At 48.8% G+C, this 20,295-nt stretch overlaps 1 protein-coding gene across 2 annotated transcripts in view; it reads left to right on the top strand.

The window, feature by feature from the left end:
- Positions 1-20,295, top strand: part of TSPAN9 (tetraspanin 9) — a 126,608-nt gene that overhangs the window by 66,955 nt on the left and 39,358 nt on the right. The window contains exon 3 of one of the 2 annotated variants that reach the window (XM_032221547.1): positions 2,944-3,023. In XM_032221547.1, coding sequence (XP_032077438.1) covers positions 2,961-3,023 — 63 coding nt within the window. In that variant the 5' untranslated portion in view covers positions 2,944-2,960. Of the gene's footprint in view, positions 1-2,639; positions 3,024-20,295 lie in introns of those variants that run through there. The other variant, XM_032221546.1, reaches the window with a different exon arrangement.

Raw genomic sequence — 20,295 nt, 5'->3', positions numbered from 1 at the left:
CCTGGGAGAGGCCGCTGGTGTCAATCAACATCCGATCATTCATAATAACAAACATTTTGCTTCTCATCCAAGAAGCTTCCTCAGTTCTGATTGAATGGTGGAGGATGATGATTCTCGGATGAGAAGCAAAACGTTTTCAAGGGGAAAAAAAACTTCAAGAAAGTCCAGTTGTGTTTTGGGGGAGAAAAAAAACAGCTTAATGTTGTTTTGCCAGGATCTTTACTGTTTGGGCTGGGTGGGGTTGGACTAGAAGACCTCCAAGGTCCCTTCCGCTCTGTTCTTCGTTAGTCCTTGACTTAATGGTACAACAATTCCTTTAGGGTCCATTCAGAGTTGCAACAGCACTGAGAAAAAAATGACAGTTTTTCACTCTTAGGACTGTTTTGTGACCATTGATCAAAATTCAGATGCTTGGCAACTGACTCATATTTATGACGGTTGCAGAATCCCAGGCTCACATGATCCCCTTTTGCGACCTTCTGACCAGCAAGGTCAATGGGGGAAGCCAGATTCACTTAACAACCATGTCTCTAACTTAACAACTGCAGTGATTCACTTATCGTAACCACGGTGGCAAGAAAGGTCGTAAAATGGGGTAAAGTTAACAATGTCCCACTTAGCAACCGAAACCTGGGGCTCAATTGTGGTCCTATGTCAAGGACTACCTGTATTTATAGTGTATCTCATTTAGCAACACAAACTTGGGGTTCAATTGTGGTTGTATGTCAAGGACTTACCTAGATTTCCGGTGCATCTCACTTAGCAACAGAAACCTGGGTCTCAATTGTGGTCGTATGTCGAGGATCACCTGTATTTCCAATGCTCTTTACCGCTTGGGGTTCAATTGTGGTTGTATGTCGAGGACTTACCTAGATTTCCAGTGCATCTCACTTAGCAACAGAAACCTGGGTCTCAATTGTGGTCGTATGTCGAGGACCACCTGTATTTCCAATGCTCTTTACCGCTAGGGCAGAGGGTTAGACTAGAAGACCTCCAAGGCCCCTTCCAACTCTTCCTATTCCCTATTCCCTATATTTTAAGGGTCTTATTTTAAGACCCTGTTGGAAGAAATGTCCTCCTGGGTTCAGTTCCAAGTAGGGAAAAAGACACTGGAAACATGGAGGCTGCTTGGAAAGATGGTTTAATGGTGGCCAGCATCACATGGCTTGAGCTCCTGAACAGAAAAGGGGGATCAGATGCTTCCAGATGTTGGGTGGAGATGAAAAAGAGGCAGAGATGCTGAAGTTCCCCGGGTTTTATGCCCTCTCTGGCCTTTGAACTTGATCTTGCATTCTGATTGGTTGCCAGACTCCCATGGGAGGGGCAACTCTGTAGACCAGTGTTTCTCAACCTTGGCAACCTGAAGATGTCCGGACTTCAACTCCCAGAATTCCCCAGCCAGCATTCGCTGGCTGGGGAATTCTGGGAGTTGAAGTCCAGACATCTTCAAGTTGCCAAGGTTGAGAAACACTGCTGTAGACTGTGTTTTGAGTCCCAAATATTGGTTGTCTTGCTGGCTGATGTAATTTTCCCAAGTGCCTTGCAGTGATTTTCTGGAGAAGGCTAACCCTACCTTACGTTATGTAGAATAGAGCAGCCCAAGCTTCGTTGACAAAGGTGGGTGGGTGGGTGGGGGAGAGGCAGGAAGCCGCAGGGGGCTCCTTTGTATTTTAGAAAAAACAGGTTTCTCCCTTTTCCCACCCAGGGAAATATAATATTCTTAACATTTCCCAGGATATTTCAGGTTTCGAGGGGTTTTAACTCTTAAATAGCGTCTCCCACCCGCTTAGGAGCACCTTGCAGTGACCACAGGGCAAATCGCCCCACAGAGCTGCCAGGAGTTCGAGCCCACCGGGTCCCCCTCCGCTGCCCGGATCTAACGGGGAAAGTCGGATCAAAAGGAAATCTTAAAGCCCCAAGGCCAAGACCCCACCTTCTGATTCCGCGTGACGGTGGAAGGATCCCCCTCCCCCCCCGTCCCCTTTCATGTTCATACACGGCTAAAGAGCCGGCGCTCGTCCCCCCCCTTGTTGCACTTCTATAGGCAAAACCCGGGAGCGCTAATCCTATTAAAGCGCTCGTGTCATTTTTTTTGAAGAGGGGGTGGGGGCTGGTCCCGGCGCGCGTGGGATGAAAGCCCCCTCGCCATTGGCCACCCCGAGAGCGAAAGGGGCGGGGCTGGCAAGGAAGGGTATTTAAGCGCGGGCACCTCCGTCGGGCACGGAGAGAGCCGGTGGCTCGGGACGAGCTGGCTGGCTAAGGGGAGGGCGGCACGTTTGTGTGCGGCCGGGCGGTCAGCCATTCGTCTCCAGCCGGCCGGACGTGCCTCCAGTTCCGCGGCTGCCCCTTCTCAAGCCAAGGGGGACCGAGTCATGCCGGTGCGCCCGTGAGGAAGACCCCCCCCCCGGGCCATGCCGCCTCTTCCTCAGCCTCGACCCCGGGCGTGGAAAGCCGAGCCGGCGGGGCCGCCCTCTCTGCGCTGAAGAAGGGGCTGCGGAGGAGGAGGAGGAGGAAGAAGAGGAGGAGGAGGAGGAGGAAGGGGCTGGCGATGCGGGCCGGTCTGTAGAAGGGGGTGTTGGAAGAGGCCGAAAGCGGCTTCGGCCGGGCGATGCCCGCCGCCGCATCATTCCGCACCCAGCATGGAGAAGTCGAGTAGCGAAGACTCCTCCATCCGCCGGAGCCCGTCCCTGGACAGCAAGGACTCCGACTTCGCCAAAGCCTCGCCGACGGGCAAGCGCTTCAACCGGGGTTTCACGGCCGGCGCTTTCTACGGCACGACCGGACCCCGCCGCCAAGGCCGAAGCGGCGCCGGTGGGGCTGCCGGTGGGGCGCCCGCGGGCTCCGGCTTGCCGAGGGACGAGCCCCGCAACGCCGCCGCCGCCGCCGCCACCAGCAGCAAATACCTGGTTTTTTACCTGGATCTATCCTTTGTTTTCCTCCTAGAGTTTAAGAAGTGCAGCATGGCCAGAGGCTGCTTGTGCTGCCTGAAGTACATGATGTTCCTTTTCAATTTGGTCTTTTGGGTGAGTAAAGCCCGATTGGGAGAGGAGGGGGGGTCCTCTCCCTCTCTCTCCCCCCTCCCCTCTTTTCTTCTACCTGCCTCTTCTCCTTGCGGGGATTAAACAACCCTTTTACTTTCTCTTGACTTTCCCTGGATAATCTCGGCTGGGGGGGGGAATGGGGGGGGAATTGTGGCATTGGGGGGTCTTGACTGTGTTCCGTTTTTTTTCTACCTGTCTCTTCTGCAGGGATTAAATCCACCCCCCTCCCCACTTTCTCATACCCTTTCCCTGGATCATCTCAGCTGGGATGGGGTGGGGGGGCATGGGGGAATGGCATGGGGGGATTGTTGCATTTGTGGGGGGGGGTCTTGACTGTATTCTGTTATTTTCTAACTGCCTCTTCTGCAGGGATTAAATCCACCCCCTCCCTCTTTCTCATGACTTTCCCTGGATAATCTCAGATGGGGTGGGTTGGGGGGCATGGGGGGAATTGTGGCATTTGGGGGTCTTGACTGTATTCTGTTATTTTCTACCTGTCTCTTCTGCAAGGATTAAATCCACCTCCCCCCCCCACTTTCTCATGACTTTCCCCGGATAATCTCAGATGGGGTGGGTTGGGGGGCATGGGGGGAATTGTGGCATTTGGGGGTCTTGACTGTATTCTGTTATTTTCTACCTGTCTCTTCTGCAGGGATTAAATCCCCCCCCCACTTTCTCATACCTTTCCCTGGATCATCTCAGCTGGGATGGAGTGGGGGGGCATGGGAGAATGGCATGGGGGGGGGAATTGTGCCATTTGGGGGTCTTGACTATATTCCGTTTTTTTTCTACCTGTCTCTTCTGCAAGGATTAAATCCACCTCCCCCCCCACTTTCTCATGACTTTCCCCGGATAATCTCAGATGGGGTGGGTTGGGGGGCATGGGGGGAATTGTGGCATTTGTGGGTTTTGACTGTATTCTGTTATTTTCTACCTGTCTCTTCTGCAGGGATTAAATCCCCCCCCCCCACTTTCTCATACCTTTCCCTGGATCATCTCAGCTGGGATGGAGTGGGGGGGCATGGGAGAATGGCATGGGGGGGGAATTGTGCCATTTGGGGGTCTTGACTATATTCCGTTTTTTTTCTACCTGTCTCTTCTGCAAGGATTAAATCCACCTCCCCCCCCCCACTTTCTCATGACTTTCCCCGGATAATCTCAGATGGGGTGGGTTGGGGGGCATGGGGGGAATTGTGGCATTTGTGGGTTTTGACTGTATTCTGTTATTTTCTACCTGTCTCTTCTGCAGGGATTAAATCCACCCCCCCCCCACTTTCTCATACCTTTCCCTGGATAATCTCAGCTGGGATGGGCATGGGAGAATGGCATGGGGGGGGGAATTGTGCCATTTGGGGGTCTTGACTATATTCCGTTTTTTTTCTACCTGTCTCTTCTGCTGGGATTAAATCCAACCTCCCCCCCCCTCCACACTTTCTCTTGACTTTCTCTGGATCATCTCAGTTGGGGTGGGGTGGGGGGGCATGGGGAAATGGCATGGGGGGATTGTGGCATTTTTTGGGGGGGGTCTTGACTGTATTCTGTTATTTTCTAACTGCCTCTTCTGCAGGGATTAAATCCACCTCCCCCCCCACTTTCTCATGACTTTCCCTGGACATTCACAGCCTGGATTTTATGGGGGTGGGTAATGGGGGGAATGGCATGGGGGGAATTGTGGCATTTGGGGGGTCTTGATTGTATTCTGTTATTTTCTAACTGCCTCTTCTGCAGGGATTAAATCCCACCCACCCCACTTTCTCATGACTTTCCCTGGACATTCCCAGCCTGGATTTTATGAGGTGGGGGTGGGGGTGAGGAATGGCACCTTTTGGAGGAATTGTGGCATTTGGGGGTGGGTCATCTCTTCTGCAGGGATTAAATCCCCCCCCTTCTCATAGATAATCTCATCTGGGGTGGGCTGGGGGGTGGGCATGGGGGAATAGCATTGGGGGGAATTGTGGCATTTGGGGGGGGTCTTGACTGGATTCCGTTTTTTTCTACCTGTCTCCTCTGCAGGGATTAAATCCCCCCCTCTTTCTCTTGACTTTCCCAGGAAAATCCCAGGTGGGATTTGTGGGGGAAGTGGGGAGGGGGTAGGGAGGGGGGGTGTCGAATGGTACCTTTTTGGGGAATTGTGGCAATTGGGGGTTCTTGAGTGTATTCTGTTTTTTCCAACTCTCTCTTTTGCAGGGATTAAATCCCCCCCCCCCATTTTTCTCATGCCTTTCCCTGGATATTCCATTTTTTTTCTACCTGTCTCTTCTGCAGGGATTAAATCCTTCCCCCCATCTCCATTCTAGTCTCTTCCCTTCTTTCTCCTGACTTCCCACTTGATAATCCCAACCTGGATTTGCTAGGGGGAGGGAGGGAAATGGCACCTTTTGGGGGAGGTATGGCATTTGGGGGTCCTTCAGCACCCTGTTTTTTCCTCTGCTTTCCTAGGGATAGCCCCCCCCCCTCCTTCTCTCCCCTTCCTTTTGCCTGACATTCACTGGACAATCCCAGAACCCCAGCCTGGATTTGCTGGGAGTGGAGAATGACACCTTTTGGGGAGGTGTGGCATTTTGGGGGTTCTTGAGTACCCCGTTTTCCCCCTCTAACTGCCTGCTTCTCCAGGGATAACCCCTCTCCTTCCATTCCCCTCATTTTACCTTGACCCCAACCTGGATTTTCTGTGGGGGGTGGGGGGAGTCACCTTTTAGGGAGGTGTGGCATTTTGGGGGTTCTTGAGTACCCCGTCCCCCCCTCTAACTGCTTGCTTCTCCAGGGATTATCCCTCGCCTTCCATTCCCCCGATTTTCACCTTCACAATCCCAGTCTGGATTGGCTGAAGAGGGCTGTCCCCACTTCCCCGGAAGGCAGGTTTCGGGCAGGTTTGAATGTTTTGGGGTTCACTACCATCCTAATGCTTTGGGGGTGTGGGGTGTGTGGGAAATGAGGGCCAGCCTTTCTGCTTTTAAGAACAGCAAGACTTTTCCACAAGGGGGAATATTTTGACACGGTGATTCCCTCCTGCTTGGGAATTCTAGCCCCAAGCCCAGCTGGGTCTGCTTGTGGGGACCCCCTCCCTGAAGGAAAAGCCCCCTCCCACAAGTGACTCTGCAAGGAGTGAAAGCACAAGCTGCTCTCTCTTCCCCTCTCCCAAGGGGCAATAGCAATAGCAGTTAGACTTATATAGGCTTTCAGCCCCCTATAAGCGGTTTGCAGAGTCAGCATATCGCCTCCACAATCTGGGTCCTCATTTTACCCACCTTGGAAGGATGGAAGGCTGAGTCAACCCTGAGCCGGTGAGATTTGAACCGCTGAACTGCTGAACTAGCAGCCAGCTGAAGTGGCCTGCAGTACTGCGCTCTACCCACTGCGCCACCTCGGCTGTTCCCCCTTGGGCTACCCTTCCCCATTCCTCCTTGCAACCCTAACCCCGTAATGTGCTGATCCAGGAGACGCCAGCTCCCAGCACATGTTCTCCCTGTGGGCCGCCCAGAAGGACGATGAAGAAGCCCCACCAGCCCCCAGGAACTGGTGTCGATGCCCCCCACCCCCAAAAGGTCTCCATGGAGAGGAGGCCATTCCTTCTTTTAAAAGGTCCCCGCCGGAAGATTTGTCTCCTTGGAGCATATCTGCAGTTTGGAAAGCCTCCTCCTTCCAAGCCATTATTGCAAAACCCGATAAGGGTGGTTGTGCCCCGGTGAAGACCAGGGGCATAAAAAGGGCCCTCTCGCCATCTGCTAAAAAAAAAAGTTTCTTTTGTTCATAGTGTTATACTTTGGGTCAAATTAGAATCCAGAGGGATTTCCCCGTCCTTTAGCAGCTGCCTTCCCTGCTCAATTGACCTACTTAATTTTTTTTATCCCAAAGGCCAGATGGACAGTGAAGGGGAGATCAGAGTATGTGTTCTTTCGTGAATCAGAGCCTTTAATAGGACACAGGGGAGGTGGAGTGGGGTGGTGGCCAAAATCTGCTTCCAGGAGAAGATTCCCAATAGATCCAGCCTCGCCTGACTCACTATCCCTTCATCCCTCCCTAGATCCCAAAGCATTCCATTCCCGAAATCCGCTCCTGAAGAGTCTTCCTAGATTTCAGGATGTGTCTTTCCAGCTATCCCTGGCCAAAGAATTGTTTGGTGCAATGCTACAGTGCAGTTTTGAAAGAGGGGAAAGGAAAAAAATTAAGCCCATGTCGCTTTGAAGATACCTTTTTACACTTCCTTGGTGCTGCCTTTTGCTTGCTCGACCATCGGCAGATCTCGGTGTGATTTTCTTCCCCGAAACACAAAATTGAGGGGTTATTACTTTAGGTGGCTTGTATAGTGCGAAGACTGCTGAGCTTGTTGATCAGAAAGGTTGGCAGTTCGACGGTTCAAATCCCTAGTGCCGCGTAACGGAGTGAGCTCCCGTGAACTTGTCCCAGCTTCTGCCAACCTAGCAGTTCGAAAGCACGTAAAAAATGCAAGTAGAAAAATAGGAACCACCTTTGGTGGGAAGGGAACAGCGTTCCATGCGCCTTCGGCGTTTAGTCATGCCGGCCACATGACCACGGAGATGTCTTCGGACAGCGCTGGCTCTTGGGCTTTGAAACGGAGATGGGCATCGCCCCCTAGAGTCGGGAACGACTAGCACAGATGTGCAATGGGAACTTTTACCTTTACCTTATAGTGCTTTGGTCACAGATTAAGTGGTAGACAACCAGCAATGTAGAGTAAAAACACGTAGTATCGTATTTTTCGGACTATAAGATGCACCAGAATATAACATGCACCAAGATTTTGAAGAAGTAATTTTTTTAAAAAAAGTTTTTGCACTTTGCAGGCCTCCCTATGCACGTCCATTTTTGTGAAGTGGGTGGGGTTTTGGGAGGCCAAAAATTCTGTATTTAGGGTATAAGATGCACCCAGATTTTCACCCTCTTTTTTGGGGGGGGGCGCGGGGGAAGGTGCATCTTATACTCTGAAAAATACGTTATATATTATGTGTAAAGGTAGCAACCTATACAGGTAGTCCTTGACTTAATGACCACAATTATGCCCATGATCTCTCTTAACATTTGTTAAGTGAGGTTTGCCCCATTTTACGACGTTCCTTGCCACCGTTGCTAAGCGAATCACTGATTGTAAAGTTGGTAACACGGTGGCTGAGTGAATCGGCCTTCTGCATTGACTTTGCTTGTGAGAAGGACACACAGAGGCGATCACGTGACACCCCCCCAAATACTGCAACCGTCACAAATCTGAATCAGTTGCCAAGCACCCTGATTTTGATCACATGACCACAGGAATGCTGCAACTTCCATAAGTGTGAAAAATGTTTATAAGTCACCTTTTTTTTCAATCCTGTTGTAACTTGGAACGATCACTACATGAACTGTCGTAAATTGAGGACTCCCTGTACTGGTTCTGTTTAATTTATACAGGCTAATAGTGAGGCAAAGGCTCCTATATTAATTGTAGCAAATTACTTGATCTAAACTCATGAAAAATTCATGGTCTTATAAATCTATCTTATACTAGTGATCAGCCTCCCATGGTTGTCTGAAATAACTAGATGTTGTCGGGGTTTTTTAGAAAGGCATATCAATAACAGAATAACAGAGTTGGAAAGGGGCCTTGGAGGTCTTCTAGTCCAACCCCCTGCTCAAGCAGGAGGCCATATACCATTCCAGTCTCTAAAGACTAGCCATTTTATGGGATGATATAGCCCAGGGGTCAGCAAACTTAAAACACTCAAAGAGCCATTTGGACTTGTTTCCCACAGGAAAAAAAACACCGGGAGCCACAGAGGTCCTAACCGGAAGCCCCCTGTTCAATTCTGGAGCTGGCCGGAAGTTCAGTCCCCCCACCATAGAGTCTCCTCCTAGCGTGGCGGACTTTTTCCTCTACCTGTCCTAACCGAAAGCCCTATCAATCGTGGAGACAACTGGGAAACCCTCCCTTACCATAGAGTCTTCTGGCGCACTGTGCTTCTCTCCCCTCCCCCCCCCGAAGCTCCTCTCAAAATTGTGGCGCCGATCGGTGACGGAGCCGCAGCAGAGGGAGGAAAGAGCCACATGCGGCTCCAGAGCCTCAGTTTGCTGACCCCTGATACAGCCCATAGTCAAGAGTTCAGGGAGTCCTCGACTTACAACAGTTCATTTAGTCACTGTTCAAATTTACAATGGCGCTGAAAAAAAAGTGACGACCATTTTTCACAGTTACCACCTTTGTAAACAGCCCCCTGATCAAAATTCAGACACTTCAAATTTATGGCCATGGCTGTATTCTAAGGCCACGTGAGGGACGCGGTGGCTCAGTGGATAAGACGCTGAGCTTGTCAATCAGAAAGGTCGGCAGTTTGGCGGTTCGAATCCCTAGCGCCGCGTAATGGAGTGAGCTCCCGTTACTTGTTCCGGCTTCTGCCAACTGGTGGGAGCGCCACGCATTTCTGCTTCTCAGTTTAAAATACCCTTTAGGGTCAAATTAGGCATCTAAAGGATTTAGGAGGATGTGGGGTTGCCCAGAGTTCACACATTCACTTTGCAGCCTATTGACGGTTAGGCATTAGGTTGCCAAATTTGGCCCTTGAACTCGCCTACCTAATCAACAGCTCCTTTAATCGCAAACCCCAAATGAAAACTTCAACCTTATGCATGTCTCTTAACTCTTGGCCACGATCCACTGATTTCCTCTTGTCAAAAAAACTCTTGACAATTTTTTCTTGAAATCCACGCTACCCAATGTTCAAAGGTTGCATAAAAAAAAAAAGAACGTAGGTTTGTAAAAAGTTCTACAATTTTTTTTAAAAGTGTGATTGGAAGGGGAATGTGCATTTTTAAAATCTGTTAGGAAAATGCATTTCTAAATGATTTTTAATCAACATTTCATAAACATCAGATGGGATCAAATAAGGTAGAGGTAAAGGTTCCCCTTGCACATATGTGCTAGTTGTTCCCGACTCTAGGGGACAGTGCTCATCTCAGTTTCAAAGCCAAAGAGCCAGTGCTGTCTCCGTGGTCATGAGGCCGGCATGACGAAACACCAAAGGCGCATGGAGCACTGTTCCCTTCCCACCAAAGGTGGTTCCTATTTTTCCTACTTGCATTCTTTACATGCTTTCGAACTGCTAGGTTGGCAGAAGCTGAGACAAGTAACGGGAACTCACTCCATTATGCGGTGCTAGGGATTCGAACCGCTGAAAATGCCGACCTTTCTGATCGACAAGCTCAGCGCCTTAGCCACTGTACTACCCTGTTAGTGTCAGGCGCAAACAACTGGGTTCACACATGATGTTTGCACCTGGGTAAAACTAGATAAGGTTCAATAGCATTCATTTTGCCGCCTTGTGCTCAGGTAGAGATTGCAGACTAATTCCCTGCTTGTCTTCTCCCCCTGGCTCTCCCAGCCTCTCTCTAACAAGTAGGATTGGACTACTAAACAACATTAGAAGTGGATTTATCTTGACCCTCTTGCGAATCTATATCAGAGGTGGTATTCAGCAGGTTCTGACCAGGTCTGGAGAACCAGTAGCGGAAATTTTGAGTAGTTCGGAGAACCGGTAAATACCACCTCTGACTGGCCCCGCCCCCATCTATTCACTGCCTCCCGGATCCCAGCTGATCAAGAGGGAATGGGGATTTTACAGTATCCTTCCCCTGGAGTGGGGAGGGAATAGGGATTTTGCAGTATCCTTCCCCTGGACTAGTATCCTTCCCCTGGAGTGGGGAGGGAATGGGGATTTTGCAGTATCCTTCCCCTGGAGTAGGGAGGGAATTGGGATTTTGCAGTATCCTTCCCCTGGAGTGGGGAGGGAATGGGGATTTTACAGTATCCTTCCCCTGGAGTAGGGAGGGAATAGGGATTTTGCAGTATCCTTCCCCTGGAGTGGGGAGGGAATGGGGATTTTACAGTATCTTTCCCCTGGAGTAGGGAGGGAATAGGGATTTTGCAGTATCCTTCCCCTGGAGTGGGGAGGGAATGGAGATTTTGCAGTATCCTTCCCTGGAGTGAGGTGGAAATGAGGATTTTACAGTATCCTTCCCCTGGAGTGGGGAAGAATGGAGATTTTGCAGTATCCTTCCCCTGAACTAGGGAGGGAATGGGGATTTTGCAGTATCCTTGCCTGGAGTGGGGCGGGAATGAAGATTTTATGGTATCTTTCCCCTGCCATGCCCACCAAGCCACGCCCATAGAATTGGTAGTAAAAAAAATTGAATCCCACCCCTGATCTATATATTTCAATCTCACTGAAATAGACATCCATTAGCAGAGCTAATAGATACCCATTAGCTGAGGAATTAACTTTCGAATCTGTTGCAGCCTAAACAGATGACAGCATTTTTTAAGAATCAGAAGATAACTATTTTACTGAAAATAGTTGTGTACACATTACAGGAGAATGTACTTTGCAAATATCGAATGCAACATTTTACATTTTTGGAGGGTGCGTTATATCAGCAGGGTGGAGACTTCACTGTAGCATCCAGCAAGCATGGGAAGGATTCTCTCTTGAGAAATATTTGAATATTTGATTAATGAAGATATTGCCCAGTGGGGCTTAAAAATAACACATAAAAAAGTTAACTTGTATTGTTTTGCAAGATCAATGATAGTCTAACTGGTCCCATCATGAAATATAGAGATTCCAGACTAAATAGAATGTAGGCATTGGAAGGGATTCTCAAACTCATCTGGTCCAATGGCCAGCTCAATGCCAAAATCCACCAAATGATCTCCAAAAAAAGATCCATCCAGAATTTGTTTGAAAACATCTGCCAAAAGAGGAGAATTTAGGAATGTTAGATCATAGGCTGTTTCAGCACTTATCGTCTTTTACCCTCAGGAAACCGCGCCTGATGCTTAACCCTGATCTTGCCTCTCTTCATTTTTGCCTAGTCAAAGTTCTCTTGTTAGAGGGACGCGGTGGCTGAGTGGCTAAAACTTTGAGCTTGTCGATCAGAAAGGTCGGCGGCTCAGTGGTTCGAATCCCTAGCGCTGCGTAACGGAGTGAGCTCCCGTGACTTGTCCCAGCTTCTGCCAACCTAGCAGTTCGAAAGCAAGTGAAAAAAGCAAGTAGAAAAATAGGAACCACCTTTGGTGGGAAGGGAACAGCGTTCCGTGCGCCTTTGGCATTGAGTCATGCCGGCCACATGACCACCGAGACGTCTTCAGACAGTGCTGGCTCTTCAGCTTTGAAACGGAGATGAGCACCACCCCCTAGAGTCAGGAATGACTATCACATATATGCAAAGGGAACCTTTACCTTTACCTGGCCGTAACAGATCCTGAAGGCATTTACTCCGTGTTGAGCCTATTCCAAATAATTGAATGGAGATGTTTATATTTTTTATTAGCCAACCCCCTTTTCTTTGTTAACTTTTATTTATGGAAGTCTGAGATACATGATTGACTTCTCTTAACCTTTCCCACCTGAGTTGTCTTGATCGCCATGGGGATGTGTATCTTTTGCTCAGGATTTTATTTATCCAACGTACAAATCTTGAGATCTTCAGTCCAAATCCATTCTTTTAGTCAGGGCATCCTTCTTTCTTCATCCAATTGTTGACATTGTTAGACGAGGAACCGGTGGGATCGGTCAAACTTCCCACTCGTAATCGAGCTGGATGTCCCGCAATCTTGGGACAGTTCAGAGGTCGGTTGCAGTGGTGAGTTTCCTGGAGGTATGGCCCGGTTCGGCCGTACCGGTAGTAGCTGGGAGCAGCGGCCACCATACCGGTACGGTGGCTCATTTGGCCCACCCACCCACCCACGTTCCATTGCTGTTTATAATGCAACTGGCCAATTATGCACACAGTTCGTGTTGCAGGGCAGTGGCGTGTGCATGCACGTGCAGTGCCTATGCCCGACTATGACGCCCGTCCCTGTGCGCAGCATACCAGTTGCGACGGAATCCGGGACCCACCACTGGTGTATTGCTCCTGGTTTGCACTGATTCGAGTGAATCAGGAGTGGAAATTTGGACTTGCTCACCCAACAGGTAGGGACAGCAGGCTGGCCACGCCCCCGAACCAGTTCCCCGTTGCCGACTTGGTTTTTTAATCATTTTTAAAAGAGTGGAGATTCGGACCCTCACCACCCTTTAGGCTTTCCGCAAAGCCGTCAAGACCTGGCTGTTCCGGCAGGCCTGGGGCTGATGAGTTCCCAGCCCCACTCGAATTTGTTGTGACTGTTGATGAGTTTTTAAATCTGTTTTTTGTATTTTGTTGTTGTCTTGTTTGTTCTCTTTGTATTCTCCCTTTCCCTATTGGTTTGTTAGCCGCCCTGAGTCCCTTTGGGAATAGGGCGTCGTACAAGTTTAATAAAATCGAATCGAATCGACAAAGGATGACCTTGGTTTTCTAGAAAGAATGTTGTTATGGCTACATCGCATCTAACACCGTACAATCCTCCCCTCCCATTTTCCCACAATAGAAAATGCACAGAAGAACAATAGAAAGTGTCGCAGGCCAAAGACCCAAAAGAAAAGATGGCTGCAGGCCTGACACTAAATTGGGAACTCACCCCCCCCCCAAAAAAAACCCTCAGAAATCAGCAGTGGCAAACAGATTTCCCTAATTCTGCCCGAACATCCAAGACGTCACCCAGCATTGAGCTTATTCCTGAGAAATATTACTTGCTCTTTTTTCAAGGGGCCAATTAAATAGTTTGATGCGGCTAGAGGTTCATTTAGTTGTAAAACTACAGCTGAGTAAGTAATTTTCAACTTGGTAATTGCGCAAGGCGGTAATAATAGAAGCCACCAATTTCCCCTGTCAAAGAAACAACCTGAGCATGCTTTACATGAAAAGGACACCTTTTATGTCATGTGCGAGCAGAGAAAAAACTGTCGGAAAACCATCTTTGAATTGTCATAAGTTCTGAAGGTGCTTTTTGATCAGTCCACAGAATTTGAGAACTAAGCAAGCTACACTGAATGATTTTTTTTTTGCCACAATTGGGGCTCAATGTTAATAGCCCACATACACCCTGAAACACGACTGGCTTAATACAGATAGTCCTCGAGTTATGACCACGCGAGCCCCAGATTAATGTTGCTAAGTGAAACCCCTTGTTAAGCGAGCATTGACCCATTAAACAACCCTTCTGGCCACAACTGTTAAGTGAATCCAACGCCGACTGGCGACTACGCGGAGGAGAGCCTTCTCAGTAGCAGCTCCGACCCTTTGGAACGATCTCCCCGTGGAGATTCGTACCCTCACCACCGTCCAGACCTTCCGCACAGCCCTTAAGACCTAGCTAGCCCATCAGGCCTGGGGATAAGATTTTAATCCGCCCCGCCCGAATGTTGAATGAATGTTGTGTTTTACTGTTTTGTTTTATTTTATTCACATTTATGTTTTCTCTTGCACTCCCTCCTACGAGTTGTAAGCCGCCCTGAGTCCCCTCAGGGAAAAGGGCGGCCTATAAATGCCAAATAAAACTCTAAAAAAAACCCTCTAAACTCTAAAAATCACTGCAAGTTGTTAAATTAGGGACTCAGGCGTTAAGTGAATTTGGCTTCCCTCTTTGACTTCGATCACCTGACCACGGGGATACTGCAACAGTCGTAAGTGTGCAAAACAGTCATAAGTCACTTTTTTTCAGTGCAGTTGTGACTTTGAATGGTCACTGAGTGAACTGTTGTAAGTTGAGGGCTGCCTGCAGGTGAGATATATTAGATGTTAGATAGCCCTCCAGAGTTGCTTGGTAGAGAGATGGGGGAACATACAGATGTAATAAATAAAAATAAATAAGTTACTTTGAGCAATAGTAGATTAGGGAGTACTAAACCCTGTTTGATTGTTGGCTGGTCCACACATTGATCCAAGTAGAATCAAACAGAACTGGAAGGGACCTTGGAGGTCTTCTAGCCCAACCCCCTGCTCAAGCTGGAGACCCTATAAAATTTTAGTTTAGTTTACTTTAATTTACTTCATTGTCATTGCGCATGGTACAATGAAATTAAATGCCATCTTCAGTGTACCTTATAACAAGAGCCAAGGTGGCGCAGTGATTAGGGTGCAGTACTGCAGGCCACTTCAGCTGACTGTTATCTGCAGTTCAGCGATTCTAATCTCACCGGCTCAAGGTTGACTCAGCCTTCCATCCTTCCAGGTGGGTGAAATGAGGACCCAGACTGTGGGGCGATATGCTGACTCTGTAAACCGCTTAGAGAGGGCTGAAAGCCCTATGAAGCGGTATATAACTCTAACTGCTATTGCTATGGCTATTGCTATAACAATCAAAATAAAAACACAAATCCTTCACCTTCTATGCAATTGAAATTGAAAACCCGATATTGTACTGTATAGTCGAATTCAACATAGTTATTGCTGTGGGATAGAAGGTGTTGGATTGCTGCTGGCATTACTGCCGGTTTGGTGCACGTGCAATTTTGTGCACAAGTGCTTGCTTTGCTCGCGCACGTGCCAGACGCATGCTCTGTGCACATACGCAGTTGCCCATAAATAGGACTGTGCCTGCGCAGAACATTAAGAAAAGAAGAAGAAAAAACACCATTCCACGCCAAACGGGGAACAGGTTCAGGGGCGTGGCCAGCCTGGGTCGCTGCCAGTGCTGATTGCAAACCACTACTGATTCGGCCAAACTGGTAGGAACCCACCTCTGATGGGATCCTGCTGGTTTAACCACTGGTTCGGCGATCGCGGGCTTCGTACTCCGTTTTTAACAAAACTTATCTTCCATGTTACTTCTGGGAAGTAAGCTTACTTGTTTTCTTGTAGACCTTTCATTACCCAACTAGGTAACATCATCAGTGCTTGTTGCACTCATAAAACAAGGGCCCTCATCTCTAGGGTAACCACGGCCTTTCCTTTATAGTTCCAGTAACCCCTTTTCCAGTTGCACTCAGCGAAACACCAAGGGTTTCACCAGGAATTGTACTGGCCATTTGACCGATTCCTCCCTACCTCACTTGAGATATCTGGCAAGGATGGTTTTGTAAGGATGAGTTAGCGGATCCCCTCCTCCTCCTGATTAAAGAGGGAATGTAATCCATCAAGGTCAGAGCGAGCTTTTGAGGGTCGCATTCTCTCCACGCTGGCTCTAATTCCCAGCTGCAGTCAATATTTATGGAGAAAAGATTCCTTTTAACCGGTGGTATGCAAGGAATGTCATCTTCTGATCAGGGGTGAAATCAACTTACCTTCGCTGCCGGTTCGCAAATGTGAGTGCGCAGGGGGGGGCCTTCAGCGCATGCGCAGAGCGTCAAAAACGGGACGCGATGATGTCCACGCGGGTAGGCGGTGTCTCCTGCAGCCACTGCTACTGCTTCACCCGAACCGGATAGAACTGGCTGAATTGCACCACTGCTTCTGATCTATCTCACACCCATCATCCTGCAAAATCAGGCACAAAATGTAGGAGAAACAGTGGCGGAATCTGGGGGCGGAGTCAAAAGAGGGACCAGCCTAGAATCCCTACGTAGTCCTAAGCGGACTAAGCCCGACTGTCAGGCCTGCAGCTTTGGCCTGCCACACTTTCTATTATCCTACTGTGCATTTTCTATTGTGGGAAAATAGGAGGGGGGATTGTAGGGAGTTAGATGCGATGTAGCCATAACAACATTCTTTCTAGAAATCCAAGGTCATCCTTTGTCTCTGCGCCTCTGCACCTGTCCGGAACTGGATGGGTGGAACTGCCAGCATGGCAGTGGGAGGTTGAACCGTGTGATGGACTTGTGGGTGTGGGGACAAGATCTTGAACTTTCAACTGGGTGGGGAAAACCGGGAAGCTTTCAGATTCGTCTTTTCCCAGATGTGCCAATGTGGCTCTCTTAATAAATTGGAACTTTGAGGAATCCTTTGCCTCGGATTCTGATTTACTTTTGGATGCTATTTGGAATCTTTACACCAACCACCCTTGAATTCCATCGGCCTTTATCAAGCAGGCGTTAACTCTTAGTTGAGAAGATTCCTGCGCAAAGGTGTTGAAATCCTGCGTGGCACGACATAAGCACGAACGTCAAAAGCGTGCCGACAAAACCGCGGCGCTAAAACTGCGATGTCCAAAGCGTGCCGACAACAGCGCGCCGACAACAGCGCGCCGACAGAAGCGCGATTTAAGTTAAGGTAAGGTTTAGGTTTAGGTTAAGGGTTAGGTTTAGGGTTAGGTTTAGGGTTAGGTTTAGGGTTAGGTTTAGGGTTAGGTTTAGGGTTAGGATTAGGGTTATGTTTAGGGTTATGTTACAGCACGCTTCTGTCGGCGCGCTGTTGTCGGCGCGCTTCAGCGCTCATTCGTCGCCGCGGTTTTGACGGCGCGGTTTTGTCACCGCGGTTTAGTCAGACGCGCTTTTGTCGTTCGCGCATTTGTGGTGGAACCGAAATCCTGCACATCAAAGGCCAGCCTTTTCTGTGGCCGAAGCGCTTGAGCTGCATTATTCGGCCGTGTCCTGGTTTCACTGACCGTCGCAGAGGATGGGACCCAACCTGGCAATTGGTCCCAGTCCACCCATCATCATCCTCTCTCATTTATCCCCCCCTCCTTCTCTGGCAATGCAACGGTGATGTGGTTTGCAACATTTAAAATTCTCAAGCCATCACTCCGTTGCGGGATAATTTCTTTCCTCGGCAACAACTGGAAGGGAGGTGAAGAAATCTTCTTCCCTTACTTCATCCCCGTCAAAGACACCCCCCCCCCTTGGGGATAGCTTTTCTTTCACCTGAATCCTTTGGCGGTCGGCCTTGGTGCCAGACAGGAGTGCTTGTGCTGCGTTAACAGAAAATAAATCCCCCCCCCCTCAAAAGCATTTCAACCTTCTTTCTTTTTCAAATAACTCCCCCTCTTCCCCCGCTCTCTCAATCTCTCTCTCTCTCTCTGCCTCTCTCTCTCTCTGTGTCTCTCTCTTTCTGTCTCTATTTCTCTGTCTCTGTCTCTCTTTTTCAATCTCTCTCTCTCTGTCTCTTTTTTTCTCTCTGTCTATTTTTCTGTCTCTGTCTCAATCTCTCTCTCTCTGTCTTTCTCTCTGTATCTCCCTCTCTCTCAATCTCTCTGTCTTTCTCTCTCAATCTCTCTGTCTCTCTCAATCTCTGTCTTTCTCTCTCAGTCTCTCTGTCTCTCTCAATCTCTGTCTTTCTCTCTCAATCTCTCTGTCTCTCTCAATCTCTCTGTTTTTCTCTCTCCGTCTCTCTCTCTCTCTCAATCTCTCTGTTTCTCTCTCTCTCTTTCTCTCTTTCAATCTCTCTCTCTTTCAATCTCCCTCAATCTCTCTGGGTCTCTCTTTCTCTCAATCTCAATCTCTCTCTCTTTCTCAACCTCTCCATCTCTCTCTCTCTCTCTCTGTGTCTCTCTCTGTCTTTGTCTCTATATCTCGTTCAGTCTCTCTGCCCCCTCTTTCTCTCTGTCTATCTCTCTCTCTCAATCTCTTCCTGTCTCTCTCTGTCTATCTTTGTCTCTATATCTCTCTCAGTCTGTCTCTGCCCCCTCTCTCTGTCTCTATCTCTTTCTCTGTCTCTCGTAATCTCTCTGTGTCCCTCTCTGTCTCTATCTCTTTATCTCTTTCTCTGTCTCTCTTTCTCTCTCTATCTCTCACAATCTCTCTCTGTCTCTATCTCTCTCTGTCTCTGTATCTGTCTCTGTCTTTCTCTCTGTATCTATCATCTCTCTCTATCTATCTATCTATCTATCATCTATCATCTATCTATCATCTATCTATCATCTATCTATCTATCCACACACACAAACACACACACAATATATATGTGTGTTTGTGTGTATCTCTCTCTCTCTCTGTCTCTCTGTCTCTGTCTCTCTCTCTGTCTCTCAATCTCTCTCTCTTTCTCTCTCGCCCCCCCCCCCCCAATGATGCGGTCATGATGCAGTTTATAGTTTCCTTCCTCGCCCCTCACCCAGGCATTTCTCGTGTTGCGTTTCCTCGCACATCCTTTCGCAGAAGCCACAGATCTTGAGCCGGGCTTACCCAAGAATGCTGCCTCTCTTCCTTTGCCCTCTTTCCCTTTCATGCCTACCTCGCTGCGGTTCTCATTTTTGATCGCACAAAAGGATGCTTCTAAGCCTCTGTAACCGTAACCGATCCCACCTGTCCACGGCCGTGATTGAGAGAGGGAGGGGGGGCGGCTCCTGGGGTGAGAGTGGGGAAGGGGTGGTGGGTGTCAAGGCCTCTGGATCTAGGGGGAAGCAGCAGCACCAGTAGCAGCTGCAGAGAAGCTTAACACTCGGAAATGCTTGCTTCTTACCGCGGCAACGGTCACAACTTTGAGGCCGGATTCAGGGGGGCTTTGGTTCTTCAAGTCCAGAGTCCTGAATTGCATTGGGGGGCCCCAGGAGCCTCTTTTTCGGTCACTTTCCAGTGGGCAGTCCGAGACAGGTTGCGTTAAGCGAGGTAGAATCAAGAACATGTGACATTATTACTGTTTTATAAAGCCCCTTAGTAAGGCCACGCAGTCAGGAAGTGGCTTCATCCCGAGTGATTTTGATTGTCCTGTTTTTTGCAGTTTCCCTAGTTCTGTAATGGCACAAGGACACCAGAACTGATCAATATTCCTAGGGTAATTTCCCCGTGGTTTTGAAAAGGGGCTTTGCTTTACTTGTAGTTAATCAAGGAGACAATAGTTGTTGTTGTTGTTAGTTGCAAAGTTGTGTCTGACCCACTGTGGCCCCATGGACAACGTTCCTCCAGGCCTTCTTGTCCTCTACCATCCTCTGGAGTCCATTGAAGCTCACCCCGACTGCTTCGGTGACTCCATCCAGCCACCTCATTCTCTGCCATCCCCTTCTTCTTTTGTCCTCCATCGTTCCCAGCATTAGGCTCTTCTCCAGGGAGTCCTTCCTTCTCATTAGGTGGCCAAAGTATTTGAATTTCCTCTTCAGGATCTGGCCTTCTAAAGAGCAGCCAGGGTTGATCTCCTCTAGGACTGACCGGTTGGATGGCCTTGCAGTCCAAGGGACTCGCAGGAGTCTTCTCCAGCACCAGAGTTCAAAGGGCTCCATTCAAACCACAGTCTTGACTATACACACTTTTGTTGGCAAGGTGATATCTCTGCTTTTTAGGATGCTGTCTAGATTTGCCATAGCTTTCCTCCCCAGGAGCAAGCGTCTTTTAATTTCTTGGCTGCAGTCCCCATCTGTGGTGATCTTGGAGCTTAGGAAAATAAAATCTGCCACTACCTCCATTTCTTCCCCATCTAGACAATCATACACCCACCAAAACTGCATACAGGGCAACCTGTATATGAACAGGGAGCTAGCTCCATATTCATTTGCCCTGATGACGTTACTTGCTTGGGTAAAGAAATGCCTGGAAACAACCAA

The sequence above is a fragment of the Thamnophis elegans genome, chromosome 7 (assembly GCF_009769535.1).
Source record: "Thamnophis elegans isolate rThaEle1 chromosome 7, rThaEle1.pri, whole genome shotgun sequence".
In the NCBI taxonomy this organism is placed as follows: domain Eukaryota; kingdom Metazoa; phylum Chordata; class Lepidosauria; order Squamata; family Colubridae; genus Thamnophis; species Thamnophis elegans.
Note: the sequence above shows the minus strand (reverse complement) of the source record. Positions and strands in the feature narration are given on the sequence as shown.